Source organism: Silene latifolia, chromosome 9 (assembly GCF_048544455.1).
Source record: "Silene latifolia isolate original U9 population chromosome 9, ASM4854445v1, whole genome shotgun sequence".
Classification (NCBI taxonomy): domain Eukaryota; kingdom Viridiplantae; phylum Streptophyta; class Magnoliopsida; order Caryophyllales; family Caryophyllaceae; genus Silene; species Silene latifolia.
This window is the reverse complement of record NC_133534.1, coordinates 201,451,980-201,476,450: the sequence shown is the minus strand read 5'-3', so window position 1 is coordinate 201,476,450 and position 24,471 is coordinate 201,451,980. Positions and strand designations below refer to the sequence as shown.

Sequence of the window (24,471 nt, the reverse complement as noted above, 5' to 3'; positions counted from 1 at the left end):
TCACAAAACGGATAGGGGGACAAGGTGGAGCACCCCCATGTGCTTCCCTCTCTCCTCTATTTGGGTCATTTGTAAGGGAAAATGGTATCCGTCACTCCACAAATGAGATTTTGTGTTTAAAAAGTCTCTAAAATAAGAGTTTAACACCACAATTGGAGAATTTGGTGAAAGTACAAAACTCATTATTAGCAAAAAGGGTATTCATTCATTTCAAAGTAAAGATTCCAAAAACGTGGGGCGAGACGGACATATTCCAAGATAACATCGTAAGGGGTGACGTTGCAAGATCTAAGGCATTCACCTTCCAAGTTGTCAGTATTATACTCCACTTTTTCACTTGATCATTCAATTCAATTGAATTGAATCAATAACAAAGTCGCCAACAAGGTAGGACCTAACTTTTCATTTTATCATTCTATAATCATCATCATCTCATCAAAAACCAATCTCTGGCCCAGAACCAACAACTTCACTTGCAAATATTCTTCCTTCCATTCTTATTATTACTTGGTCATTGGTAAATGGTACTTGTATTTATGTAGTTTCCATATTTGTTTTGATTTAATTATCTGTTTATATATGCTAAAATATGATTTTACCTTTCTCTTAGGTTTTCATATAATTCAACAAGCTCTGCTGACTGCTGAGTGAAGAAGGTGCTGTGATTAGCGATGGCTATAAAGCCATTGGATTGGTATTGTGAACCAGTGGCTGACGGAGTTTGGGGATCAGCAGTCAATAATGCTTTAGGCGCTTTCACACCATGTGCCACTCAAAGTATTGTCGTTGGTGTATCTTATTTGCTTCTCATCTGTCTTTGTGTCTACCGGATATGGCTAACTTACAAAGACCTTACAGTCAAGAAATATTCTTTGAGGTCCAAATACTATAATTACTTCCTCGGTTTTTTGGCCGCTTACTGCACTGCTGAGCCTTTTGTCAGGTTGATTATGCGCATTTCTGTCTTCAATTTGGACGGCCAAGCTGGTCTCGCACCTTATGAGGTTCCATCTTCTTTGAAATGCGCATTTCTGTCTTCAATTTACAGATATTAATGAGCTTTGAATCTTGTAATGCCGTATTTGTTACTCCCTCTATACCACTGAATTCGACACAACTTTAAGGGTGTGTTTGGATTGAGGGATTCCTCTATGCCGTATTTAAAATCCCTTGTTTGGATAGCAAATAAGGGTGGAGGGAAATGAAGGGGGAAAGATTTGGAGGGATCCATTTTCCCTCCTTCAAAGCAAATCAAAATCTCTTTACAATAGGCAAGATTTGGAGAGAAATTGTATCCAAACACCCACACCCCATTTCCCCTCCCCTCCCCTTCCCTCCCTTTCTCTTCCTTCCTTCCCCCTCCCCTCCTTTCCCTCCACTTTTGTTATCCAAACACACCCTAAGGGTGTGTTTGGATAGGAAAAATGAAGGGAAAGGGAGGGGAGGGGGAAGGAGGGAAGAGAAAGGGAGGGAAGGGAAGGGGAGGGGAAATGGGGGTGTGGGTGTTTGGATACAATTCCCTCCAAATCTTGCCTATTGTGGAGAGATTTTAATTTGCCTTGGACGAGGGAGAATGGATCGCTCCAAATCTTTTCCCCTTCAGTTCCCTCCACACTCATTTGCTATCCAAACAAGGGATTTTAAATCCCCTACTCTCCCTCCTTTTCTTTTCTCTCCAATTCCTTCAATCCAAACACACCCTAAGAGTACAAATGGATGGAAAAAATGTCAATTGTTTGCCAATAATACAAGTGTAACTAACAAAAATGAAACAACCCATTGAACAAAGTATAAACAACCCAATGGAGAAGAGTTACTATTGGAGATGTACCTTGGGGAGACATAGGATGTAATGCCGGGAGATCAGTGGTCCATTGCTGGCCATTAGTTCATGTTTGCTGCATAAAACTCTGTAACAGCTGCTACTTTAGCTTTTAATTTGACATGCTTTCTGTCGTTCAATATCTTCCTGAAGGTCGTCTCATTGATAATTGAGAGTCTGGCCTGGCTCTCCGTGTTGATCATGATTGGAGTAGAAAACAAAGTGTACATTTGTGAATTCAGATGGTTTGTCAGATTTGCTCTCATTTATGCTCTGGTTGGAGATGCTGTCATGCTTAATCTTGTGATCTCTGTGAAAGAATATTATGAGAGGTTGGTTCTTCTTGTTACGTTTAGTTTGATTCTTAGGTCACTCGTTTCAATTCCTCATTGATTATATTTATGATGGTTGATGTTCTATTTTTCTTTTCGTTTTTTCCCAAGTGTTTTTTCAACTATTTTTTGTGTAACATACTAACATTCGTTTTAATTATCTCTCTGTCTCGTTACATTGATCACCCCAATAACAAGTGAAAGTAGGTCTAGAGAAAGGCTTGAAACAATGACAACATATGCATAGGATGCCTCGAAATCTGTCATTCTCATAAAATATTAAACAAAAGGAATGACAAGACTTGGTTAAAACTATCTTACCACTAACTATGGGTAGACCGTGTTTATTTTGAGGTTCTAGTGTGGGTCTGTACTCACTAACAAAATAAGTTTTAGTGATGGAATATCTACCATTACCATGCATTTTTTGAGCTTATTAGGACCATATGACGATTATTTGTGGCTTTTAAAATTCTCAGAGTCTACACTTTTAATACAGCATTGTGTTTAAAGATAGAATGCAATATTTCTTGGAGAAAGGCGTTACATGAGAAAAAAAGCTGTCTACTTGGCCCTTTTTCTTATTCATGTATATTTCTCCTTTCGCTATTTTGGAATATTTCTCCGTACCTTAACATAATTGGGAGTTGCTTTTTGCACTGCAGGTCTGTGCTGTACTTGTACCTCAGTGAGGTAGTTATCCAGGTTAGTGTACTTCAGCCTTTTCCCATAATGCATTAATTTTCATATTTAGTGTTCTATGAATTTGCAAAGAGATTAGAGCTAGCATATATATCGCACAGTCTTTAAACATTGTGATAATTTCTGCGCTTCAACCATAACTTCGTAGTTGCTCTGTCCTGAACAAGTTTTTACTGTTGTGAAAAGCACATTAAACTGGCTTATGTTAGATGGAAGGAGAGAGTCGTCAAACATGTTAGGAATTTGGCTTAGTACAACTTTTCAATTGCTGAGGACTAAATAGATCCTAGAAAGTGAAGGGTGAGGACTTTGTTATATTAGAGAAAATAAACGACCTAATCAAGTTTTGCCTGCCTTAAATTTTTTTATGGTGATAAATATCGGCGGGTACAAGCATCCCCCCCGATATGTGAAGGCTTTTCTCCTTGCCTCAACGATATATACGATATGATATATGTTTGGACAATTTGGCCTAAATATGCTCGATATGACTGCTACTTTCCTACTATTTGACTGATATAGTGTGAGTCGTGTGACCCGTTGCCAACTAACCAAATATAAGAATGATGCGAGAATTTGACCGACTAAAATTTAGACACTCAGACCACTACATTTAAGCATTATAGTGATAAGGTTCCGCCCTTTGATTAGTAGGTAATTGAGTTGTTTGATTGTCAAGAAAACTGTTTTATTTTTTTAGTATTACCAGTGAACATGAGAAGCTTGCTTGGCTGCTTGGTAACCGAGCAAGTATTGCTGGCTATAAAATAATCGAAGCATTTGGGCAGCTTAAATTTTTGTGATTACATGATATAGGTAGAACTTCATTGATGATTCCCTCGAACTGGTACAAAATTATACTACTTCCGATTATTTGGACATGCTCCACTACGATTAAAGTTGTGAGCGGCGTGGTGGATCTCACCAATAAGTAGTGGTGATTTTACCAACAAAAACATGCTCAAAATGGAGAGACAATTCTAGTTAAAACATCTTCTTGAAAAAGAGTTGGAATCAAAAGGTTGCTCCACATGGGTTTCTTATAAATGCAGGCATTTGACTTATCTTTAAACTTAACTCAGGAACGTTGACACAATATTTTGCTTTCGTTGTAACTTACAGGGATGGCAATGGGTGGGATATGGATGGGGTGAAGCCACATCCATATCCATTTAATAATATTTCATCCATCTATATCCATTTAATAGTTTTTTCGTTCATCCATATACAGTTAATTTTTATTCGTCCATCCATATCCATATCCATATCCATATCCACAGGGTCAAGCGGGTGGAACGGATATCTGCTGGATATTTTAATCAGTAACTTCAATATTATTCATTAATTTTTTTTCGAGATTCAACAAATCGTAAACTTAAATCAAGTTAAATTAGTTGCTAAAGATATAATAACCATCAAATTTCTAATAAATTGTGCATACTTTTGTAAGTTGAAAATAATTTAGGATTAACCGTGAAAAGATAAAACCAATAAGATATAAAGTGTGAGAAATCAATGAATGAGAGATTTAAATACGGATAGAAACAAATAAATAGTTATTCTAAAAGTTGGATTTCTTAAGTTTTTTTAAAAAAATTGTTAATGTATAAAAAAATCATTCTCATGATTAAAAAAAGAATTAAAGTGTATTAACTTAGGGTGGATTCCGGTCGGTAATAAATGGATGATGATTTGATATCCATATCCACATGGAAAGGTTGAGATTGTCATCCATACTTGCAAGTTGCAAGTGCATTTATCAAAAGTGTTCTTACTATAAGAATATGGGTAATTGGTGATGTATCCACGGTCACACAGTCCCCGTTTGACATCCCCGTGGAGAAAATATTGTCAATAAAAGTAGTTATGGAATTGCTCCTGACAAATGAAAATGTTCTTTGTTTATATGTAGGGCCTCTTTGGGGTACTTCTTCTGTTTTATATTCCAAGTCTTGACCCTTTTCCGGGATACACAACGTTAAGAGATGAATCAATCGACGACAGTGAGTATGTAGAACTTCCGGGAGGAGAGCAAATCTGTCCGGAGAGGCATGCTAACATAATTGCCAGTATGGTTCTGTTACTTTTGCTTTCAGTATATGAGTATGAGTATTTTTAAAGGATGACTCATGTCAGCCAACCCCAATCATTTTTGGGATTGAAGCTCTGATATTTTCCCTAGGTGTCATCTTCTTAGTGTTCTTTGATTGATATTGACCTCACACAATCTCCATTCAACCTTTTGAACATTTTTTACTTAAATATTACATTTTTTTTTAAATATAAACTTGTGGAAGCGTTTTGATGACAGTATATATTACTTTAAAGTCTTTAACTGTTTTTTGGTTGGAAAATATATTACCGTATCACAATTTTTTTTGTTATGTTACTTTAAGTCTTTAACTGTTTAACATGTGCGGTCAAAGGCTTGAAATTCAAACCTCCAAAAGTCAAATGGAAGGAACATTATGAAACAGCGCAAATATTTCTTGTAAACAACTTCATTCGTCGAGATGCTGGATCAGATGATATATGTTCAAATTTGGCAATATAAACAGTCCAACTGAAAGCTAGTTACCAAATTTTAAATTTTATGATTTTAAGCGATATAGCTCCTAAATTGAAGTTACACATCTGAAAGCTAATTTTCGTGCTATTTTTTCTTATGAATGTTAGAAATTTTCTTTTCATGGATGAACCCCATCATGGAATTGGGTTATAAAAGGCCCTTGACGGAAAAAGATGTATGGAAGCTGGACACGTGGGACCAGACTGAGACATTGTTTAGCAGGTATGTTTGGTTCCCTTGAATTGTTCTGACATCTATACAGTCTATAATTTTCTATATTTCTTTGTCTTGTAGCTTTGACAAGTGTTGGGTTGAAGAATCTCAGAAGCCGAAACCATGGATATTAAGGCCGCTAAATCGTAGTCTTGGGGGAAGGTATGTTCGTGCTTCTTTTAGTTTTATCTTCTACTTGCTTTATTCCTTTGATCCCCTACCCCACAATTTGCGGGAGCCATTAAGACATTGAGGTAATTTCGTTTTTGTTATTGGTTGTGTATAGTCAATTTTAACCTCTAAGGGATCACGTGTTGTATGTGGACTGGCACATACCATTTCTAATTCTGTAGATGCTCTATGGTACTGTACAGACTAATAGGAATATTTATAATAGTTGGGCCTCAACCATCACCTTAAGGTTTTGGTTGAGTTGGTTCATCTATCACAGACGTGGTTGTTTGTTGTGTTTAACCCTTCTTGAAAATGGGTACCATCCATTGGTGCCATTCAACATAATATGCTTTTTACATTTTGAAGCCAAAAAGACTCTGTTTGAATTTAGAAGATTAGGTTCCTTGAACTATCTCTGTTCCAGAAATTTGAAACTGGAAATATCCGTGGTATTTGTGGCTTTGTGCTTTTGAATATTCACAAATTTGTATGTTATTTGACAATTTCATCTTTTGGTGTGTAGGTTTTGGTGGGGCGGTTTCTGGAAGGTAATAATTTCCTTCTCTCATGCGGGATTAGTATTAGTATTGGTTACTGTGATTTGTTTACATCAAGCCATATGGGATAAACATTGTACAGGCTTCAAATTTTTCTTTCCTCTGTAGATATCTTTTCTTACTTGATTCTATGTATGATAGAACAAAACTAACAGGTGTCTCATAGGATCCTGCCTATAATGGGGTGAAGGGGTGGGGTATGTGAAACCTTACACATATGTGTATGATACAAATAAGCTGTTTCCAAATGACCTATATTGAAAATTGCGCTAAGATTTGCGCAAAACAAGTCCCACTTCACAATGTAAGAAACATAAACACTTTAGTAAAGCCATTTTGCACCATTCAATCATATCCAAAATATAGACGCGGACAATTTAGTAAGAAAGCTTGACAGAATAATTTAATGTCCCATGCAGAAGAGAAACTGTTGTCATCCAATTATTTTTTCTTAAATGCATAGATTTTATGAAAAAGTTTCTAAGTCAGCTTCCATATTTCATGTTATTGACCACTTTTTCTGAAAAAAATTCCTCTTATATACTTGCCTTAAATTTACATGTGTTGGCAACACGTTATGAACGCCTATATTTTTCAAAATAAAATAATAAATAAAGATATATGGTTACAAATTTGAATGTTGTGTAAAAGTCAACTTTTGAGTTGTATCTGAAGTTTGCCTTCTGAAAATTGTGCAAGATCTGTGCTTCATTCAAGCAAATAGTCTCAAGAGATAGACATGGTATTTGCACAGGATAAATGTTACTCCCTCCGTCCCATTGAAATGTTATCTATTGTATTTGGCACAAAGACCAAGGAAAGTAATGAAATTCCCCATTTCCCCTTCTCTCGTACTCCGGATTTTTTTCTGCCTTTCCCTGTGACTTTTTTTTCCTGTCTTCACTCTTCATTACTCATCGTTCCTCAAACTTTAAACTTCTGGATTTTTTTTTTTGCCAAACTTCCCCATCCAAAGACCATGTTCAATCAACCTACTCCGAAAATCAAATGAACACGCCTGCATTAAAATTCTCATCATTTTTTTTATTTTCAGTTTTTTTTTTCTTTCTTGACAATTTAGCCAGACTTGAGATTATTCAATTGATCAAAGGTTATGGTGGTAGATATTGGGCAACTAGAGCTTTGTGGTGGTCATTCGTGGTCAAGATACTTTGATGGTAAAGAGTTGTGGCGAGTTTCTCAATTTGGATCTGGAATTGAGTTGGTTCTAGACTTAGGGTGATTTTGGTTGGTCGGAGATGGGCCGAGGTCAGGATGGTGGTGGTTGTGGTGACTCGTAAGAATTGGTGGTTGAGATAAGGACAATGGTAAGGACTGTGGTCAGGAATGAGTTAGGGTGGGGCCGGTCGGAGTTGACTATTGGTAAAAACAGTGGTGGCTGGAGCGAGGATAACGGTGGTAGCAGATATCGGGATAACATGGGTGGTTGCCGGTTAGTAATGGTAGGGATGGGTGAAACTAACCAGTAGCGATTTATAATGGTAGATTGGTTGGGGAGGGTGGGGTTAAGAAGTTAAGGGTAGTATTGTCACTACTCATTTCGCAAAGACAAAATGTTACCCAAAAAGGAAATAGATAACTATTGACCGATACACCCCAAAATGGAAATAGATAAGTAATGACCGGGACGGAGGGAGTACTTTCTTGGATATGTGATGAGGGTTTGGATACAACTATAAACGTAAACATGGGTTTTAGACTTTGAGTAGATAATTTTTTACATGCTATTGAAGTTCCTAAGTAGTTTTCACGAGGAGTCATCTTAAATCAGCATGAGTCTGTTTTCATTATAAGATTAGGGTTGCATACATCCTCGGCTCCTTTTACCCTGCCATCAATGGCGTAATGAGGAAATTTGGGGGAGTGAATCATGAATGCAAAGTTCAAGAACCACTAGTAAAAATGATTGGGGTTCGTATATAATAAACTCAGTAAAATCATGCACAAAGTCACAACTTATTCAGTGATTATTACTAAAATCTGTGGGGTCTTGTGATCCCACTCCCATAACATTCCGTATGCCACTGTCTGCCGTAGGCCGGATCCTCTGAGGAATTGGGTAATATTGTTGTTCTGTTGTTGGTTGTTGTTGTTACTGAGATTTGTAAGTATTTGACACACTCTGTATTCTGACTTATAGATTGGCAACGATCTTTCACAATTTGTCGGCCCACTTTTGCTCAACAGCCTTCTAAAGGTAAAAGCTCCCATCTTTACTCTACCCTTACCCATTAAGGGAATGCATTGCATCTTTCTCTGGTTCTACATGATTGCTATCGGCTTTTATTATTCACGGTTGTTCTATTCTTTTGCTTAGGCTGCATAAATGTACAATTTAATGTAATGAGTCGCTTTCTTACAGTAGCAGTAAATCCCTGTTCTTACCAAAGAACTCATTTCTGATTTTCTATGCTCCTTAAACTTGGCTATTAGTGTAGGAGTAGGCCTCAAGTGTGAGTCAAGGTTTTTCTTTGTAACCTGTTTCATATTTTTGGCCTAAACAGAATTTCCCAAGTTCTATTGCTATATGCCTGGTGCATGAGAAGTCAGAATAATAGGAGTGTTTTTGGCTTATAGAGAGAACTTGCCAAATAACATGATAATTCTCACTGGTCTCCACATTAAACCCACAGTTTTGAGTGGTCTTTTCAAATCACAATACAATTTGTCCACTGGCAAAGGGAGCTTGAATAGTGGTAAAGACACACACACACACACACACACACACACACACACACACACAAGGAAGACAATGCATCAATATAAACTACAGAGTGGAGAGTGACAGCGTGAAACCCATGTACAAAACGAAGCTACTGGAGTGAATAGTTGTAAATATCATAACTGCAAAGAACAAAATTTAGAGCTATTGAAGAAATTCTTTCTTCCAAAGAATATTATGCCCTTGTCTATCAAACCATTTAGTCACTCTAAGCACTATTCTCATGTTCCTTCTGAGTCAGGTTTACAACAAAAAAATTATGTAGTACTCCCTCCGTCCCGATCATTTGTTTACCTTTGGTTTTGGCACAAAGACCAAGGAAAGAGGAGGGGGCCAATTATTAGATGACAAGTGGACCAAATTGAGTGTGGAAGATAAAATTGCCCATCAAAGGTATTCCTAAAATAGAAAGGTAAACAATTGACTGAGACACCCAAAAAATGGAAAAGGTAAACAAATGACCAGGACGGAGGGAGTAATATATTCCTCTCATGTGTGTGAAAAAAAATTAAGGTCAGACCAATCTTTAGACAACAGGTATTAGTTTTGCCCTACGCAGTGTGTGAACATGACCATGGGCACACTCAATTTAAGGATGCTAACAACTCTTAGATTGCTTCCCTGTTTTTTTTGGAACATATTCTGGTAGTTAATTCTTAGCTCCTTAAATGTAACCTCATATTTACCCCAAACATTATTATGGCTTTGCTAAGTTGGCAAGAGTTGCATACATAATTTTTAAAGTCACATCTGGTCACTCAGACCGGCGCAGGACATGAAAGGATCATAATTGTAATGAACTTTTCCTTGATGACTTAGAAGAATAATAGTCTTGGTTTTATGTGGTTTCTAATTGTTTCTACTTTTTTTTTTTTTATTTGATTAGAATGGTGTTGCTTTTTTTTTGCACACGCTGTTAGCTAGTTACTTTGTTTGTTTCTACAGCCATTTTCCCCCCCTGTGTATGAGCTAAATATTGTTGGTATATGAATTGACAGTCCATGCAACGAGGTGATCCAGCTTGGATAGGCTACATCTACGCATTTTCGATCTTTGTTGGTGTGGTATGACTTCAGCCCTATAAGCTCATGTGTCTTATACGGAGTACTATCTTCCACCATGATATCAGTTGCCGTGAAATATCTCTTGTTTGTTCTTTTGATTATTAAATTATTTATTTTGATATGGTTATTAGTGTAAATTATGTACATATTTTACTTCAGTAACAGCTCCAGTGATGGGAATCTGATATTTTTCTGTTTTGCCATGCCATATTTTGTCTCAATTGTTAGAGAATTGGATAATCTGATAATTGCTTCCCTTAAGGGCACTGATGTAGAATGGTGATAGAGTAGTTGCTGGTGTTGCAATCTCACTGTACAATGGACGGAATTTAGCAGCCGTGAGTCTTATATTGTTTATGTCTCTATGATACTCGTGAGATTTTTGGGCAACTAAAGAAACCAACTAGAAAAAAAGCAGAGGGGTTGGGATTGGAACATTTCTCTTCACCTTGTTTATCGTGCGGGCTTCTTCTCTCTCTCATTCATATTTTGAATTTTCCTAGAAAGAGCATGTTTACTTTTGAATTTTGATAGTCTGTTTAGGGATCGATTCTATTTGCTCAATTGTAGTTGGCAGAGCCATTTGAAGTCTTGAGATTGAGCTGCTCTAAGTTATCTTCTTTTGCTATCGCAAATCTTCAGATAGTTCTATGGAACAATAAATTTTCTAAGATTAGTTTTGGTTTGTTTGATATAAGTAGCATATTTTTTTCCTTGAGTCTTGTCTTTGTGGCATCTATCAATGTATTTTTTGGTGTGTGGTTCATTTGAGCAAGTACAAAGATGTCCTAATGAATTGGATAAGAAGGATGAAGAAGGTCTGGTTCCAAAGTTTGAAAGATGCTTCCATTGGTGATTTGGTGGTGCACATCGAAAGAAATCATCGTATTTTTTTTATGATAGTTCTTCCGCTTGGCAAGTGTTTAAACAACAGTTTCTGAAGTTGACATATAGTTGGAGTCAAGTTCTTCACTCGGATCAACACTTGACTTTTCTTTCTTTCACATATAAGGTTAATCATGATAGTGAGAGCATAAATTCTTTGGTTCATTTTGCATATGGGTGTCACTTATGGTGTCCTTTTTTGTATGGCATCACTCTGTGTATTTTTTTTTTATTTGAACGTCACCCCCTTGGTGTCCGTTGATCACTGCTACTATTTCTCAATTATCTAAAATTTGTAAGTAGCATTTTATGCTCAATAAAAACGTAATGCTATGTCACCTTCATTGGTGTCTTTTTGTATTAATCCTCTCTAAATTACTTTGTTGTCAGGTATTGGGGGTCTTGTGTGAAGCACAGTATTTCCAAAATGTTATGCGTGTTGGTTACCGGCTTCGATCAACATTGGTATACCAGATTCTGAGATCCTTGCATATGATTATAAGCATGTGCCTTTTTTTTTTCTCTTCAAAAATCTGAAAATCATCTGGACCTTCATGTCACTTATTCATTGTTAAACTTTGATGGGTCGATGCAAGTGCATTTGGTCCTCATCAAGGACTATTTTACCATTGTCATTGCAACGCTGCCTTTTGTTTTGAATCACAGGTCTCTTTTCTTTTAGTGTTTTCCTTCAAATCTGACTTTGTAATTGTATATCCGTGTCTGCTGTGTCTGGAAAGGAATAATAGATCTTGCGGTAAGGGTTTTTCGAATCGTTATTACCCATGAGAATATGTTTCTTATCAACCTCTATTACTTTTTTGGTCTTTCAAGATTTTTATCTTTGTCTGAAGAACTTGCTTTGCACAAAATAATCATCTCTCTTTTTTTTTATTGTGGTGAGAGATTGTCATGGTGTATTTGGCATTAAGCATTGGAACTACACTCTGCATTCCTGTATTTGACATTATTTATCTTGATTTCCTTCTCATGTAGATTGCTTCGGTGTTTCGCAAGTCTCTAAGACTAACTCATGAGAGTCGAAAAAAATTTCCTAGTGGGAAAATTACAAACATGATGACAACTGATGCTGAATCCCTCCAGGCATGTGACCTTTTATCCTTTTGAAGCATTATTATTGCAATAATCATTTGTGAAAAATGTTGTTTTTCTGCATTCTATTTTTGGCTACTGACTGAAGTAGGAATTAGCCAATATGTTGATTGGGTTAATCTGGTATCTGCTCTAGAACTTCAGTTGCTGTCATAAGTGGAAACTGAAACTTTTTTCTTTATGTGCTAAAGATTTTTTTCAATGTATGCTCTTTTTTCTGTCCTTTCTTTCTTCACTTGTGTTGTGTACTCTCCTCTTTTCACCTTTTTATTGCTTTACAATTCCAAATTGATGGTTTCATTTGATATTTAACATTTCTTACTTATTTTATGGTCTTTTATTTGTGCTTTCAGTGCACTAATTCTCATATGTATTTGAACTGTTGCTGCAGCAAGTTTGCCAGTCACTTCACACGCTGTGGTCTGCTCCATTTCGTATTGTTATTGCTATGGTCCTTCTATTCAGAGAGCTCGGAATGGCCTCCATCATTGGTGCTCTAATGCTTGTTTTGCTTTTCCCTTTACAGGTAAGATTAACTTCTTTTTGAAGTCCGATCCCCTCAGCTTTTAAGGTTTTTGTGAGAGCATTTTATCATACAATAACGTTATTCCTCAATCATATACAAATTTCCATAAATACCCTTCCCTTAGAACTTCTTGATAATCGATAGAGCTATTAGTATGAAAAACCAAATCACTTCTTAGTTAAACTTTGGCCTCAGTTGCGGCTTCTTAAATTATGAGGGATCCAAAGATGCATGTTTGTTTCTGTTGAATAATGCTGTCGATGTAGAAGTTTCGCTGCCTGGCTTGCTGAATTTAAATGTTGACTCTGTTTCTCTTGTTGGTGCTAGACGTATATCATCAGCAAGATGCAGAAGTTGACCAAAGAGGGTTTACAGCGCACTGACAAGAGAATTGGCCTTATGAATGAAATATTGGCTGCTATGGATACTGTAAAGTATGTTAATCAATTCATATGAGCTCTTTAGTTTGGTCCGGTGAGACATCTGGTAGCTAATAAAAGACCCTCGCCTGCTAATCATGCGCAGATGCTATGCATGGGAGGATAGTTTCCAATCAAAGGTCCAAAGCATACGAGGGGAGGAGCTATCATGGTTTCGCAAGAGTCAACTACTAGCAGCGGTATGTATGTTTTTAATTGAGAAACATATGTAGCTTGTGTTAATTTGATACCGAGTATTCAGTTTGCTGATACGAGGTTATTGTCAATTTATTGTTATTCCTTGCTTCTTCCTGCCATGGGACGTTATTGACATTTAGTTATATTTAGCTAAGTGCCTCTGACCTAATTTTTAGGGTGTCTAATGATAAGAGACCTCATAATTATTGAAAGAACGCTATGGTTGAACCCAAATGCGTCTTTTAAGTTGCATTCATTGTTTTTTCATCCTTGTTTTTTCTTTCCTTTTAGGATCGAAAATTCACGATCATTAGGCTTTGGCATATAATGGAATAAATGCAATTGGCTCACTAAACTATTGCTTTTCTTACATTGTGATGTAGCAATGATTGACACATTTCTCGACACAATTTCCACGGAGAGTCATCCAGAAATTAAGTGGGTTATCAATTTTTCGTTGTATGATTGCTGCAGGGCTGTATATCAAACACCCTACCTCGCTATAGAAAGGAGCCTTTACGGCACTAGGATAATTTATCATTATATAAATTACATGGGTTTTCAATTTTTCATCATATGATTGCTGCAGGTTGTATACTGTAGTATCCAGGATAATATAGTATGTACCTGAGGTTTAATGTCAGTTGCTATTAATCAAAAGTCTTTTCTCTTTTGGTATCTGGTATTGAGTATTTATCACTTATCAGGGTATGTAGGTGAGATGTGATACTTGATAGTACTAATGCTGATTGTTTGTATATATCTACTCATGTTTCATGCCTATGTTACGAATCAGTATACTGTGCTATGAGGTATCCTTTTCTAGTATCGGATGTGTTTTGAGTGCATGCATGTCAAGCTAAATTTCTGAATACTTTTCTTGCTTGAATTTGCAGTGCAACAGCTTTCTTTTAAACAGTATACCTGTCGTGGTGACTGTTGTATCTTTTGGAGTGTTCTCTTTGCTTGGAGGTGATTTGACGCCAGCAAGAGCATTTACATCGCTCTCATTATTTGCAGTTCTCCGGTTTCCTCTGTTTATGCTCCCGAACGTTATAACTCAGGTACTGTAAGTTCATGTAGTCTTTTGGTGGGAAATCTATTTACAAATGCAGTGGTGCTCAGTGTCATTATTCGAGACTGAGCTGTTTTGTTATTGTACTTTACTAGTCTTGTCATTTTCTAATTTAGTGCTTTCTGCAGTTCCCTTATAGTTTGTCATATTTGTACTACATAGCGTGTTATTTAGTTTCAGTATGGTTTCTTACTAACTTGAAGCGCTGTACTATTTGTTTGAATATTTTATCATGGTGGTTCGAGTATCAAGGGTCCCATTTAGTATGATACGTTAAGGGAGTTTCTTTTGTCATTTTACGTTCAATTTATGGTCTGCTGACAGGTAGTGAATGCAAACGTATCATTGAAGCGGTTAGAAGAACTTTTGCTTGCCGAGGACAGAGTTCTTTTGCCAAATCCCCCTTCTGAACCTGGATTGCCAGCTGTCTCAATAAGAAACGGGAAGTTTGCATGGGATTCCAAGGTTAGCTGTTGTGTGATCTATAGTTGTTTAATCCTGTTGCTGCCAAATTTTTCTGCATCAATTCATACAAGAGCACCAGACATCTTGTTAAAGTAATTTTGCTAGATTATCTTCAGAGTGTAATTTTAATGGCATTTAGTAAGGTTTGCAGTTCTTTAATTCCAATTAAGACATGTGAAGCTTAAAAGAATTTTTAAAATAATCAATATGCTTTCAAGAGGTTGTTTCTTAAGCCAATAATTGAAGTGGAAAACATGGCAGTGGCCATTCATTGTTTCTCATTTCTACTTGAAAACAGCTAACAAGTGCCTCTTTGCTTCGGATAATTGATTTCCTCTTGCTGAATTGTTTCATAGACCTATTGGTTATCCGGTGTCTAGTAGTTTGCTCCTTGCCTTTCCTTAAATACCTTTGACCAGGTGTCATTTACCCAACATTTGTCCATGGCCTGATTTTCTCATTTTGATTTTTTTTGGTAAAAGTTGTCTGAAATTTTTGAGGAAACGTTGTTCATGCTTGAGTAATAGTTTTCTTGACAAAAAGCAAGAATTTTTCTAGTTTTAGGAAGCACAAGCTGCAATTGGTGGTGGTTGGATGGGTGTGGTTGGATGTTGTGTAAGAACATGGCAATTAGCATCTGTAATTTTGTATAGTAGAGGTTTAATATATGGCTGGTTGATTTGTCTGTTGTCTTTTTCAGGCGGAGAAGCCGACACTGACTGAGGTGAACTTGGATATATCCAGTGGCAGTTTGGTTGCCGTGGTTGGCGGAACTGGAGAGGGAAAGACATCACTGATATCTGCAATGCTTGGAGAGCTTCCACCATTATCTTCTGACACAAGTGCAGTAATTAGAGGCACAGCTGCTTATGTGCCTCAAGTTTCATGGATTTTCAATGCAACTGTGAGTTGTTTATCTATGTTTTTTAGTCCCTACATATAGATAATGTCTGGTTGCTATTGGATTTTACCATCTTTGTATCTGAAGATAACTAATAGGGGGTGTTTCCAGTTTGGAAAGATTATTTACTAGCGTCATGTTGTATGTGCATCTCTGTTTTCAGTTTATAATTTTGTGTTTGCAAGATATATGTCGTGCATCCTCTGTTTCCAATTTCTCCTTTTCCATTGTACCATTGAATATTGTAAAGATTTTATTAACAAAGAAAAAAAATGTAGATTTTAATTTCTCAGACCATTTGCCTACAAAGTTCTCACACGTAGTTTTTCTTTTTTTATTTTTTTTTTTATTTTTTTTGTTTTCTTTGGTGTTTGGGTACCTCGAGTCATTATAGAGGAACTAGGGCAAGGTAGGGTTGCTTACCCTACCGATAAACACGGTCTTAAGAATTGATCATCAATGCATTCCTTGTTAGGGCTGGTCATTTTGACGTGGTTGTGTTAAACATATAATTTCCACCGGGTCTCATATGTGACATCCTTCATATTAGAATTTAGAAGTATGTTCACTTTTGCTAAATCTCAACTCTTGCAGGTGCGCGACAATATTTTATTTGGAGCTCCTTTTGATTCAGCTAGATATGAGAGGGCTTTAGATGTGGCTGCCTTGCGGCATGACTTGGAATTACTTCCTGTGAGTATGCAACAACTTAAAAGACACAATGGTTGCTTTGTATGGAGTTTGTTCTCACCTTTGTATGCATCGTCTTTTATTGGGTTTATGTTTCAAGCTCCTCTCTTTGTTCGACTCCTAGGGTGGTGATCTTACTGAGATTGGTGAAAGAGGAGTTAACATCAGTGGCGGGCAAAAACAAAGAGTTTCAATGGCTCGGGCTGTTTATTCGAATTCAGAAGTTTACATATTTGATGACCCTTTAAGTGCTTTAGATGCTCATGTGGGTCGGCAGGTAATTGATCGCTCCGACACTATTATTTCTTTGATTTTTTGTCTCTATTATGAATTTCATATGCCTTTTGTAGTTGTGATAGTAACTAATCTGTTGGAGGGCAATAAAGCCATGTTAGGTCCTTGTTGATGTAACATTTTTGTTAATCGTAGTTTATGTGGACAAGTGGTTTGTGTATCAACTCCTGTATTCTTATGGTCTGGCTGAGTCAAATAGTATTCAGTTTGAAGGACACCAAAAGGATTCACCTATGAACAGAGCAATGTTAGAGCCCAGAATGTAGGTGCAATTGTTGGAAGGAAAAGATGTTTATGCCCTCTTCATCAAGCTTTAGTTTTAATATATAATGGGATGCTCCATTGTCTTATGTAATATATATCCTCTCCGCATTTCTTTCTTATTCTGAGTTGCAGTGCAACAGTCCCATTTTTGGTGTCCATTAAAACTTGAAAATATAGGCTAATATATGTATATTAATATTCTATATTTTCTCCTGTTCAGTCAAAGATCACGAGTATATAGAAGGGGCAATAAGGGATGACACCCATTTGCAAAATAAGTCTATAGTTCTGATGGCAAGCAAGAGTAGAAAATTATCAAATGAGAATGAGATTTGCGTAGCATCCTCTTTCTTATCAGTCTTCTCTCTATTATAAAATTGTTATGATGTGTGTATGGGTTCACTTTATATTGCCCCGCGATAGACATTCAAACTATTTGTCTTCTACATCTCTGACAACTTTATTATTATCACCTCCTAAACTTGAACTGTTGGATAAAAATAAAAGATATCATGTGACCCTTCAGGCAAATGATCTAACCACCTCCAGCAGTTCTGTAAAAAATTTCAGCTACATCCTATGCGTTGTACTGCCAAAACAGTTCGATGACCGCTACAACTCTTCCCCCTTTATCTCTATAGATGTCCCAATGACAAATAATTAACCAAGTACCGGATCTGAGCCTATAGTGAGTGTCACTCTGAATTAATAGCAGTAAAAAAGAATACTAGACTTCAGATTTTTTGAGTGTCATTCCACTTTTAGGTTATGTTCTTTTCAAGCAGGGAAACTTGAGATGATTTGTTTTTTCATTGCGGTGTAGTATCTATCTTCTGAAGGTGGTTATTTATAATCATATGCATAAAATTTTCGTCCAGTATACAACTGTACTTGTTAGATATATGTTGTCTTTGGGATGAATATGGAACAATAGTTCTTAGTTTTGACACTACAGATAAATCATTGAACCTTCTATGACTAGGGATCACGAGGCCTTGTGACTTGTGACTTTGTGAGTGATTGAGGTCGCTTTCATGTGGTATCACTTTCTGTGCGGGTTTCCTGTTTTTGCATCAGCGATATATTGTGATCCGTGTTGTTTTTCCTTTGAATTTTTTTCCAGGAAAGCTTATCCCCTGCTACGTATACATTTGTCCGTTATGTAATGTTAATGAAAATATATGCCTACGGGTTCTGTTATCTATTGGAAGTCTTTGATATAGTATTTGGTGAAAACGTTCTAAGCGCTAATTCTTGCCATTGTGAACATTGTACAGGTTTTTGAGAAATGTATCAAGGGAGAACTGAGCGGAAAAACTAGGATTCTTGTCACAAACCAATTGCATTTTCTGTCACAAGTTGATAGAATCATTTTGGTCCATGATGGCACTATTATGGAAGAAGGGACTTTTGAGGAGTTATCTGAAAATGGGTTAATGTTCCAAAAGTTAATGGAAAATGCGGGAAAAATGGAAGATTATTCAGAAGAGAACCAAGATGTTGAGAACAATGACGAAAAGGCCCAAAAACCTGTAGCAAATGGCATCTTGGATGAAAAATTAAAAGATTCATCTCATTCTAAAAAATCAAGTGATGGAAAATCTGTTTTGATCAAGAAGGAAGAACGGGAGACTGGTGTTGTTAGTTGGAATGTCTTGATGAGGTAACACAATGTTATGCTAGAATGGGTAAATCCTGCATGGCTGCTTACTGTGTTTTTTTAAAAAAAAATCCATAAAAGTGTTCTACACTTATCCTGTCTTTTGTAAATATCTATCTGGTGTGTTTACAGTTTCCGAAATATCGACTTCCTTCCATATTGTATAATATAAGCTGTTGAGAGGAAATTTTGAACATCTACTATGTTATCTGAAAAGGACACTTGGATAGTAGAATGCATCAAAGGGCATTGGCATTTGACGAATCTTTTTGTTAATCTTATACTATAGCATGACATTTCTGGGCATGAGCATTGTTGGTTTGTCCACTTCTTTTTCTCCAGTAGGCTGTTGGGTTTTCGATGTAGACATCCAAGGTATATGTGATTATTGTGATATGCATATAAATGATTTCACATCCTAAATTTAAAGGAAAAGTTTGTCGTTTAGATGTAAGTGGTTTATCATATCAAATCACTAGGGCATCCCATTTCAATGGGTAACGTTCTCTATCCTGGTCGGTCAAGATGTCATGGTATTAGGATGACACAGATGTATCGTTGTGGGTCACGGTCAATTTGGCCGGAATTTCAAAACACAATAATCAGATGTGTTTGTCCCAAACTTTTAATTTCTGGAAATAGGAGTATTGGGTTGATTTTCCATGTAAGTCGTTTATGTTATCTCCCTTTTTTTACTCAAATACATACACGATTTGCAAATAGCCAGTTTATGAATCTTTTTTTTTTTTCTTTTTTTCTTTTGTCTGTAAGGTAACTTGATTGCTGGATTTGGTCAAGTTAAATTTTTGGTTTGTGGGTAAATGCAGGTACAAGAATGCGCTTGGAGGGACATGGGTGGTTATGATTCTACTGTCATGCTATGTCTTGACAGAAGTGTTGCGTGTTTCAAGTAGCACATGGTTGAGTGCTTGGACAGATCAAAGCTCCTCAACACGTTATTCTCCATTGTTTTACAACGCTATCTATGCACTGTTATCATTTGGCCAGGTACGTTTACATTTTGTTGTCTTTGGTTGCTCAGTAATAAATTCATCCTATGAAAATTGACAATAGAGTTTGATAGCCCGGGCATTTGCATTGGGTATTTGTAAAACTTAATTTACTTGTTCTGTTTATCAGTAATGCTTTATTGGGTTCCAGGTCCTTGTCACCTTGTTGAATTCTTATTGGTTGATCACTTCAAGTCTTTATGCTGCTAAGAAACTTCATGATGCTATGCTTGGCTCTATTTTACGGGCTCCTATGGTCTTCTTCCACACCAATCCCCTTGGACGAGTGATCAACAGATTTGCGAAAGACCTTGGTGATATAGATCGAAATGTTGCTGTATTTGGAAACATGTTCCTCAACCAAGTATCACAACTTCTTTCCACTTTTGTACTTATTGGAATCGTGAGCACTATGTCCCTCTGGGCAATAATGCCTCTTCTTGTCTTGTTCTATGGTGCCTATCTATACTATCAGGTATGATTTGCCTTTCTTTTTCTCCTCGCTACTGATCTGGTTTAAATAATTTGAAAATGCGGCAAAATAATATTTTTGTATTTCACAGAGCACCGCCCGAGAGGTCAAACGACTAGATTCTATTACCAGATCACCTGTTTATGCTCAATTTGGAGAAGCATTAAATGGGCTATCAACCATCCGAGCTTACAAGGCTTATGATAGAATGGCCAGAATCAACGGGAAGTCCATGGATAATAACATTAGATTCACTCTGGTGAACATGAGTGGGAACCGGTGGCTTGGTATCCGTTTAGAAACGATAGGGGGTCTTATGATATGGCTTACGGCAACTTTTGCTGTCATGCAGAATGGAAGGGCAGAGAACCAAGAGGCATTTGCCTCTACTATGGGTTTGCTCCTAAGCTATTCCCTTAATATCACAAGTCTGTTAACCGGTGTACTGAGGCTTGCTAGTCTCGCAGAAAATAGTTTTAATGCCGTTGAACGGGCGGGGACCTATATTGATTTGCCATCTGAGGCACCAGCCGTTATTGAAAGCAATCGGCCACCTCCTGCATGGCCTTCCTCCGGGTCTATCAAGTTTGAGGATGTGGTGATGCGTTACCGACCTGAACTCCCTCCTGTACTTCATGGTGTTTCATTTTCAGTACCCCCTAGTGATAAAGTTGGCATAGTTGGGCGAACAGGTGCTGGAAAATCTAGCATGCTCAATGCGTTATTTCGTATAGTAGAACTTGAAAGAGGGAGGATACTGATTGATGACTATGATATTGCCAACTTTGGACTGACTGATCTTCGTCGAGTGCTTGGTATCATACCTCAAGCGCCTGTTTTGTTCTCAGGTATTTTTAAACAGATTTTGGCTGCAATTTTCTTGGTACTACTTGAATAGTTGGTCTCCTGCACTTGTGATTTTTGTTCCTGGTTGGGGTCATGGTTTTTATATTGGGGTGACGTGGTAATATCAGACTACAATCGCGTTTTAAATGTTAGGAAAGTTACCTTGCCACGTACTGAAACGATATGAGACACATTCATGATGCAACGACCTAGATCAGGCCATGTGAGATCAAGAATGAGATCGAAATTAATATCATGATAATAAATTTGAGATGCAACACTGCTCTGACTGCGGTTTAAAGGTTTTGACATATATAAAACCAATTGTCTGCTGCCAATTAAATCACATGAAACGAATTTCCCTGAGAATTTTGATATCGTTTACGAATTTTATCACATTATTTAATGTAAAAAAAAATCTAATCTAACAATTTATCTACTCTCTTTACACCCAGGATCTGTACGATTTAATCTTGATCCTTTTGCTGAACACAATGATGCTGATCTGTGGGAAGCTTTGGAAAGGGCCCATCTGAAGGAGGTCATCAGGAGGAATCCTTTAGGTCTGGAGTTTGAGGTAAGCTGTTTTCCAATATTTGAATTTATTTTTGAGCTACTTTCTCAATCGTTATTTTAATAGTGATTCAGAACTTTTTCAAAAAGACAGTCATGCTGTACTACCTGGCCTTCTTTTGCACAAATGCCATTAAACTCCTAGGGAGTTAGAAACAAAGCTGTTGAATTAATTTTTCTTTTTCTGTTTTAAGGTCTCAGAAGCTGGGGAAAACTTCAGTGTTGGGCAGCGGCAACTGCTTAGTCTTGCAAGGGCTTTGCTCCGAAGGTCAAAAATTTTAGTTCTTGATGAAGCAACTGCCGCAGTTGATGTTAGAACCGATGCTCTAATCCAGAAGACAATTCGAGAAGAATTTAAATCATGTACTATGCTCATCATTGCACATAGATTGAACACTATAATTGACTGTGACCGCGTCCTTCTACTCGAAGCTGGCAAGGTAATGTATTCTTTGTTTTAATCTTTCTTCTGTTTACTAAGTACTTGAAAAGCATAAATTATACTGAATGCATCTCTGAAAGGCGATTTCACTTTCCAAAGGAGAGATTTCCACTAATGAAATTTAAAACGTGAGAATAGACATTCTTATGTAATACAGGTGTACTCTTAAAATAATGTAAATCATTCATCAAAGAGACACACATATACCCATATACCGTTAAGTTCTTGATTTGGTCAAATTACAAGCGGCTTAACTATAATATGTAAAACCGTCTTACGCAAATATTTTTGATTTCAAAACTGATTTATCTAAAAGAAAATAGACTTTGATATTTCTTCGCAAAATTGTCAAAGATGCCTGTATATGTGTATAGAAATAAAGTGCCTGGAGTCAAATTTAATGTAATCCTTTGCATTCAAGTGGGCACTACAAAACATACCTCTGTTTTCTCGATGTTGAACTGATTGCATCCTTGCTGAGTTACAGAGGAAACGTTTTGTCTTTTAAGACAATACTACTAATTATTGCCAAGGAAACAAATTTCTGAGATAGAGAGCACTTTATCGAATTAGACAGTTCTCCTATCAGAGACAAAAGAGAGGCAAATTAGAGGAAGAGACATTTTGTACGAATCACTTCGTATGATTATGACGGTTTTAAGCCTCGTCTTTCAAACATCTCTATTCACTATAAACTTTAATCATATAGTCTCTTCTTTTATTTCATTTCCATACGTTTGTTCAAAACATTTGAGATTTTGAACAAATGCATAGAAATGATATGAATAGAGGGAGTATTTGTTTTGAAGACGCGTGTACCCTCATCCTAAGGCAGTTATCGCGTCTTAAAGTATTGATTCCTAACTTGTCCAACTCTTCGATATGTACTTGTGTCCAACACCTGTACCCAAGTTCTAGTAACGTATCCATCACCAGATAAGAAATAAACTGAAACTACAACCACGTGACCAGCCTAAGAAGTACAAGGGATGGTGTCAGGTCAATTTGGAAATTAAATCGAACTCTAAGTTGGATTATTTGTGAAGTCAATCAAGCCATTGTCTGAATTCCAAGATTGGAAATTTGTGTGATATTTCTCTGGAATGCCTTTTGGTTAAAGTTTGTATTCATCCTTTCCCAGGTGGTGGAATACGATACACCAGAGAGGCTTCTGATGAAGGAAGAAAGTGCTTTCTCTAAGATGGTTCAAAGTACAGGAGCCGCAAATGCGCAGTATTTGCGCAGCCTAGCATTCGGTGGTGAAAGAGAGAGTAGGTCAATTGGAGATGAGACTAATAAGCTTGATGGAGAAAGGAGGTGGTTAGCATCTTCAAGGTGGGCAGCCGCAGCTCAGTTTGCCCTAGCCGTCAGCCTAACGTCATCGCAAAATGACCTTCAGCGGTTAGAGATCGATGATGAGGATAATATCCTGAGGAAGACGAAGGAGGCCGTCATAACACTACAGGGGGTTTTAGAAGGAAAGCATGACAAAGTTATTGAGGAGACACTTGAGCAATACCAAGTACCTAAAGATCGATGGTGGTCATCTCTATATAAAGTAGTTGAAGGTAAGTTCTTGCTCATCCTTTCATCTCTTATTATCTTCACTCTTTCTTGTGCCCGAGATTAAGATGGCTTTTGAGTCTTGATTATTAATAACGCCAATGTCTCGCCACAAAGGTTTTGGCCAAACCTAATACTCCCTCCTCTCAAATGAATTCCATATATATTTTAATCAAACGTATGAAATTCATTTGAAACGAGGGAGTAGGTTTTAAGATGTACCTTGTATTTAAGAGCACACAATATTTACATGTTTGTTTTCCAAAACATCGTGATTCATCAAATTAATCAGTGGATTTTCTAAACTAACATCATTATTTGACCCTTGGGCGTTGGTTATATTCAAAAGTCTTACAAGTTTTACCCGATTTACTTACTTTCTTATTTCCGTCCTGTGGTCCAATTTCTACTTACTTTCGTATTCGCAAGAACATATTTTCGTCTCTAAATAGTTGAATTACATGCTTTTGAAAAGCCCTAGTGCTTCAGTTTTATAAGTTTACCTTAAGTGAGCTCTCTTGCATTCACAGGTCTTGCCGTGATGGGTAGGTTGTCGAAAAGTAGGCTTCATCATCCTGACTACAATTTTGATGACAAGACGATTGACTGGGATCGTGTTGAAAATTAAACAAGTTTTGGAGCTGTCCTTCCACATTGTGATTCTTCTATATGATCTCTTATTTTTCCTTGTAATTAGGGAATGAGGGTTTTATCTGTAACACTTATTAATTTGTGATACTTCAAGTTCGTGAAATAAACAACTTGAAGTGGGTTTTGCCACATTTGTAAGTTCCCATGTAGAAGAGTTATGTAGACCAGCAACGATATTAATGTATGAGATTCGTACTGTAACAAAAGCTTTGCTAAAATTAAAAATAACCGAATTGGGGTTCATGTAT

General features: G+C 36.9%; 1 protein-coding gene across 3 annotated transcripts; it reads left to right on the top strand.

Moving 5' to 3' along the window:
- The first annotated feature begins 203 nt into the window (after positions 1-203).
- On the top strand, positions 204-24,471 carry LOC141600352 (ABC transporter C family member 2-like). Of its 3 annotated transcripts, none has more exons than XM_074420573.1 (28): positions 204-387; positions 611-1,004; positions 1,976-2,154; positions 2,820-2,859; positions 4,769-4,925; positions 5,533-5,647; positions 5,720-5,800; positions 6,336-6,360; positions 8,531-8,587; positions 10,111-10,176; positions 11,452-11,526; positions 12,058-12,165; positions 12,566-12,700; positions 13,028-13,134; positions 13,226-13,319; positions 14,214-14,381; positions 14,717-14,857; positions 15,558-15,761; positions 16,353-16,451; positions 16,573-16,725; positions 18,284-18,669; positions 19,494-19,674; positions 19,828-20,151; positions 20,240-20,996; positions 21,450-21,571; positions 21,762-22,007; positions 23,151-23,577; positions 24,103-24,471. In XM_074420573.1, the coding sequence occupies exons 2-28, from the start codon at positions 672-674 to the stop codon at positions 24,198-24,200; spliced, it is 4,878 nt and encodes a 1,625-aa protein (XP_074276674.1). In that variant the 5' UTR covers positions 204-387; positions 611-671; the 3' UTR covers positions 24,201-24,471. The 3 variants fall into 3 exon arrangements, with proteins under 3 accessions (XP_074276674.1, XP_074276676.1, XP_074276675.1); XM_074420575.1 differs by having other exon boundaries at positions 375-517; XM_074420574.1 differs by having other exon boundaries at positions 379-524.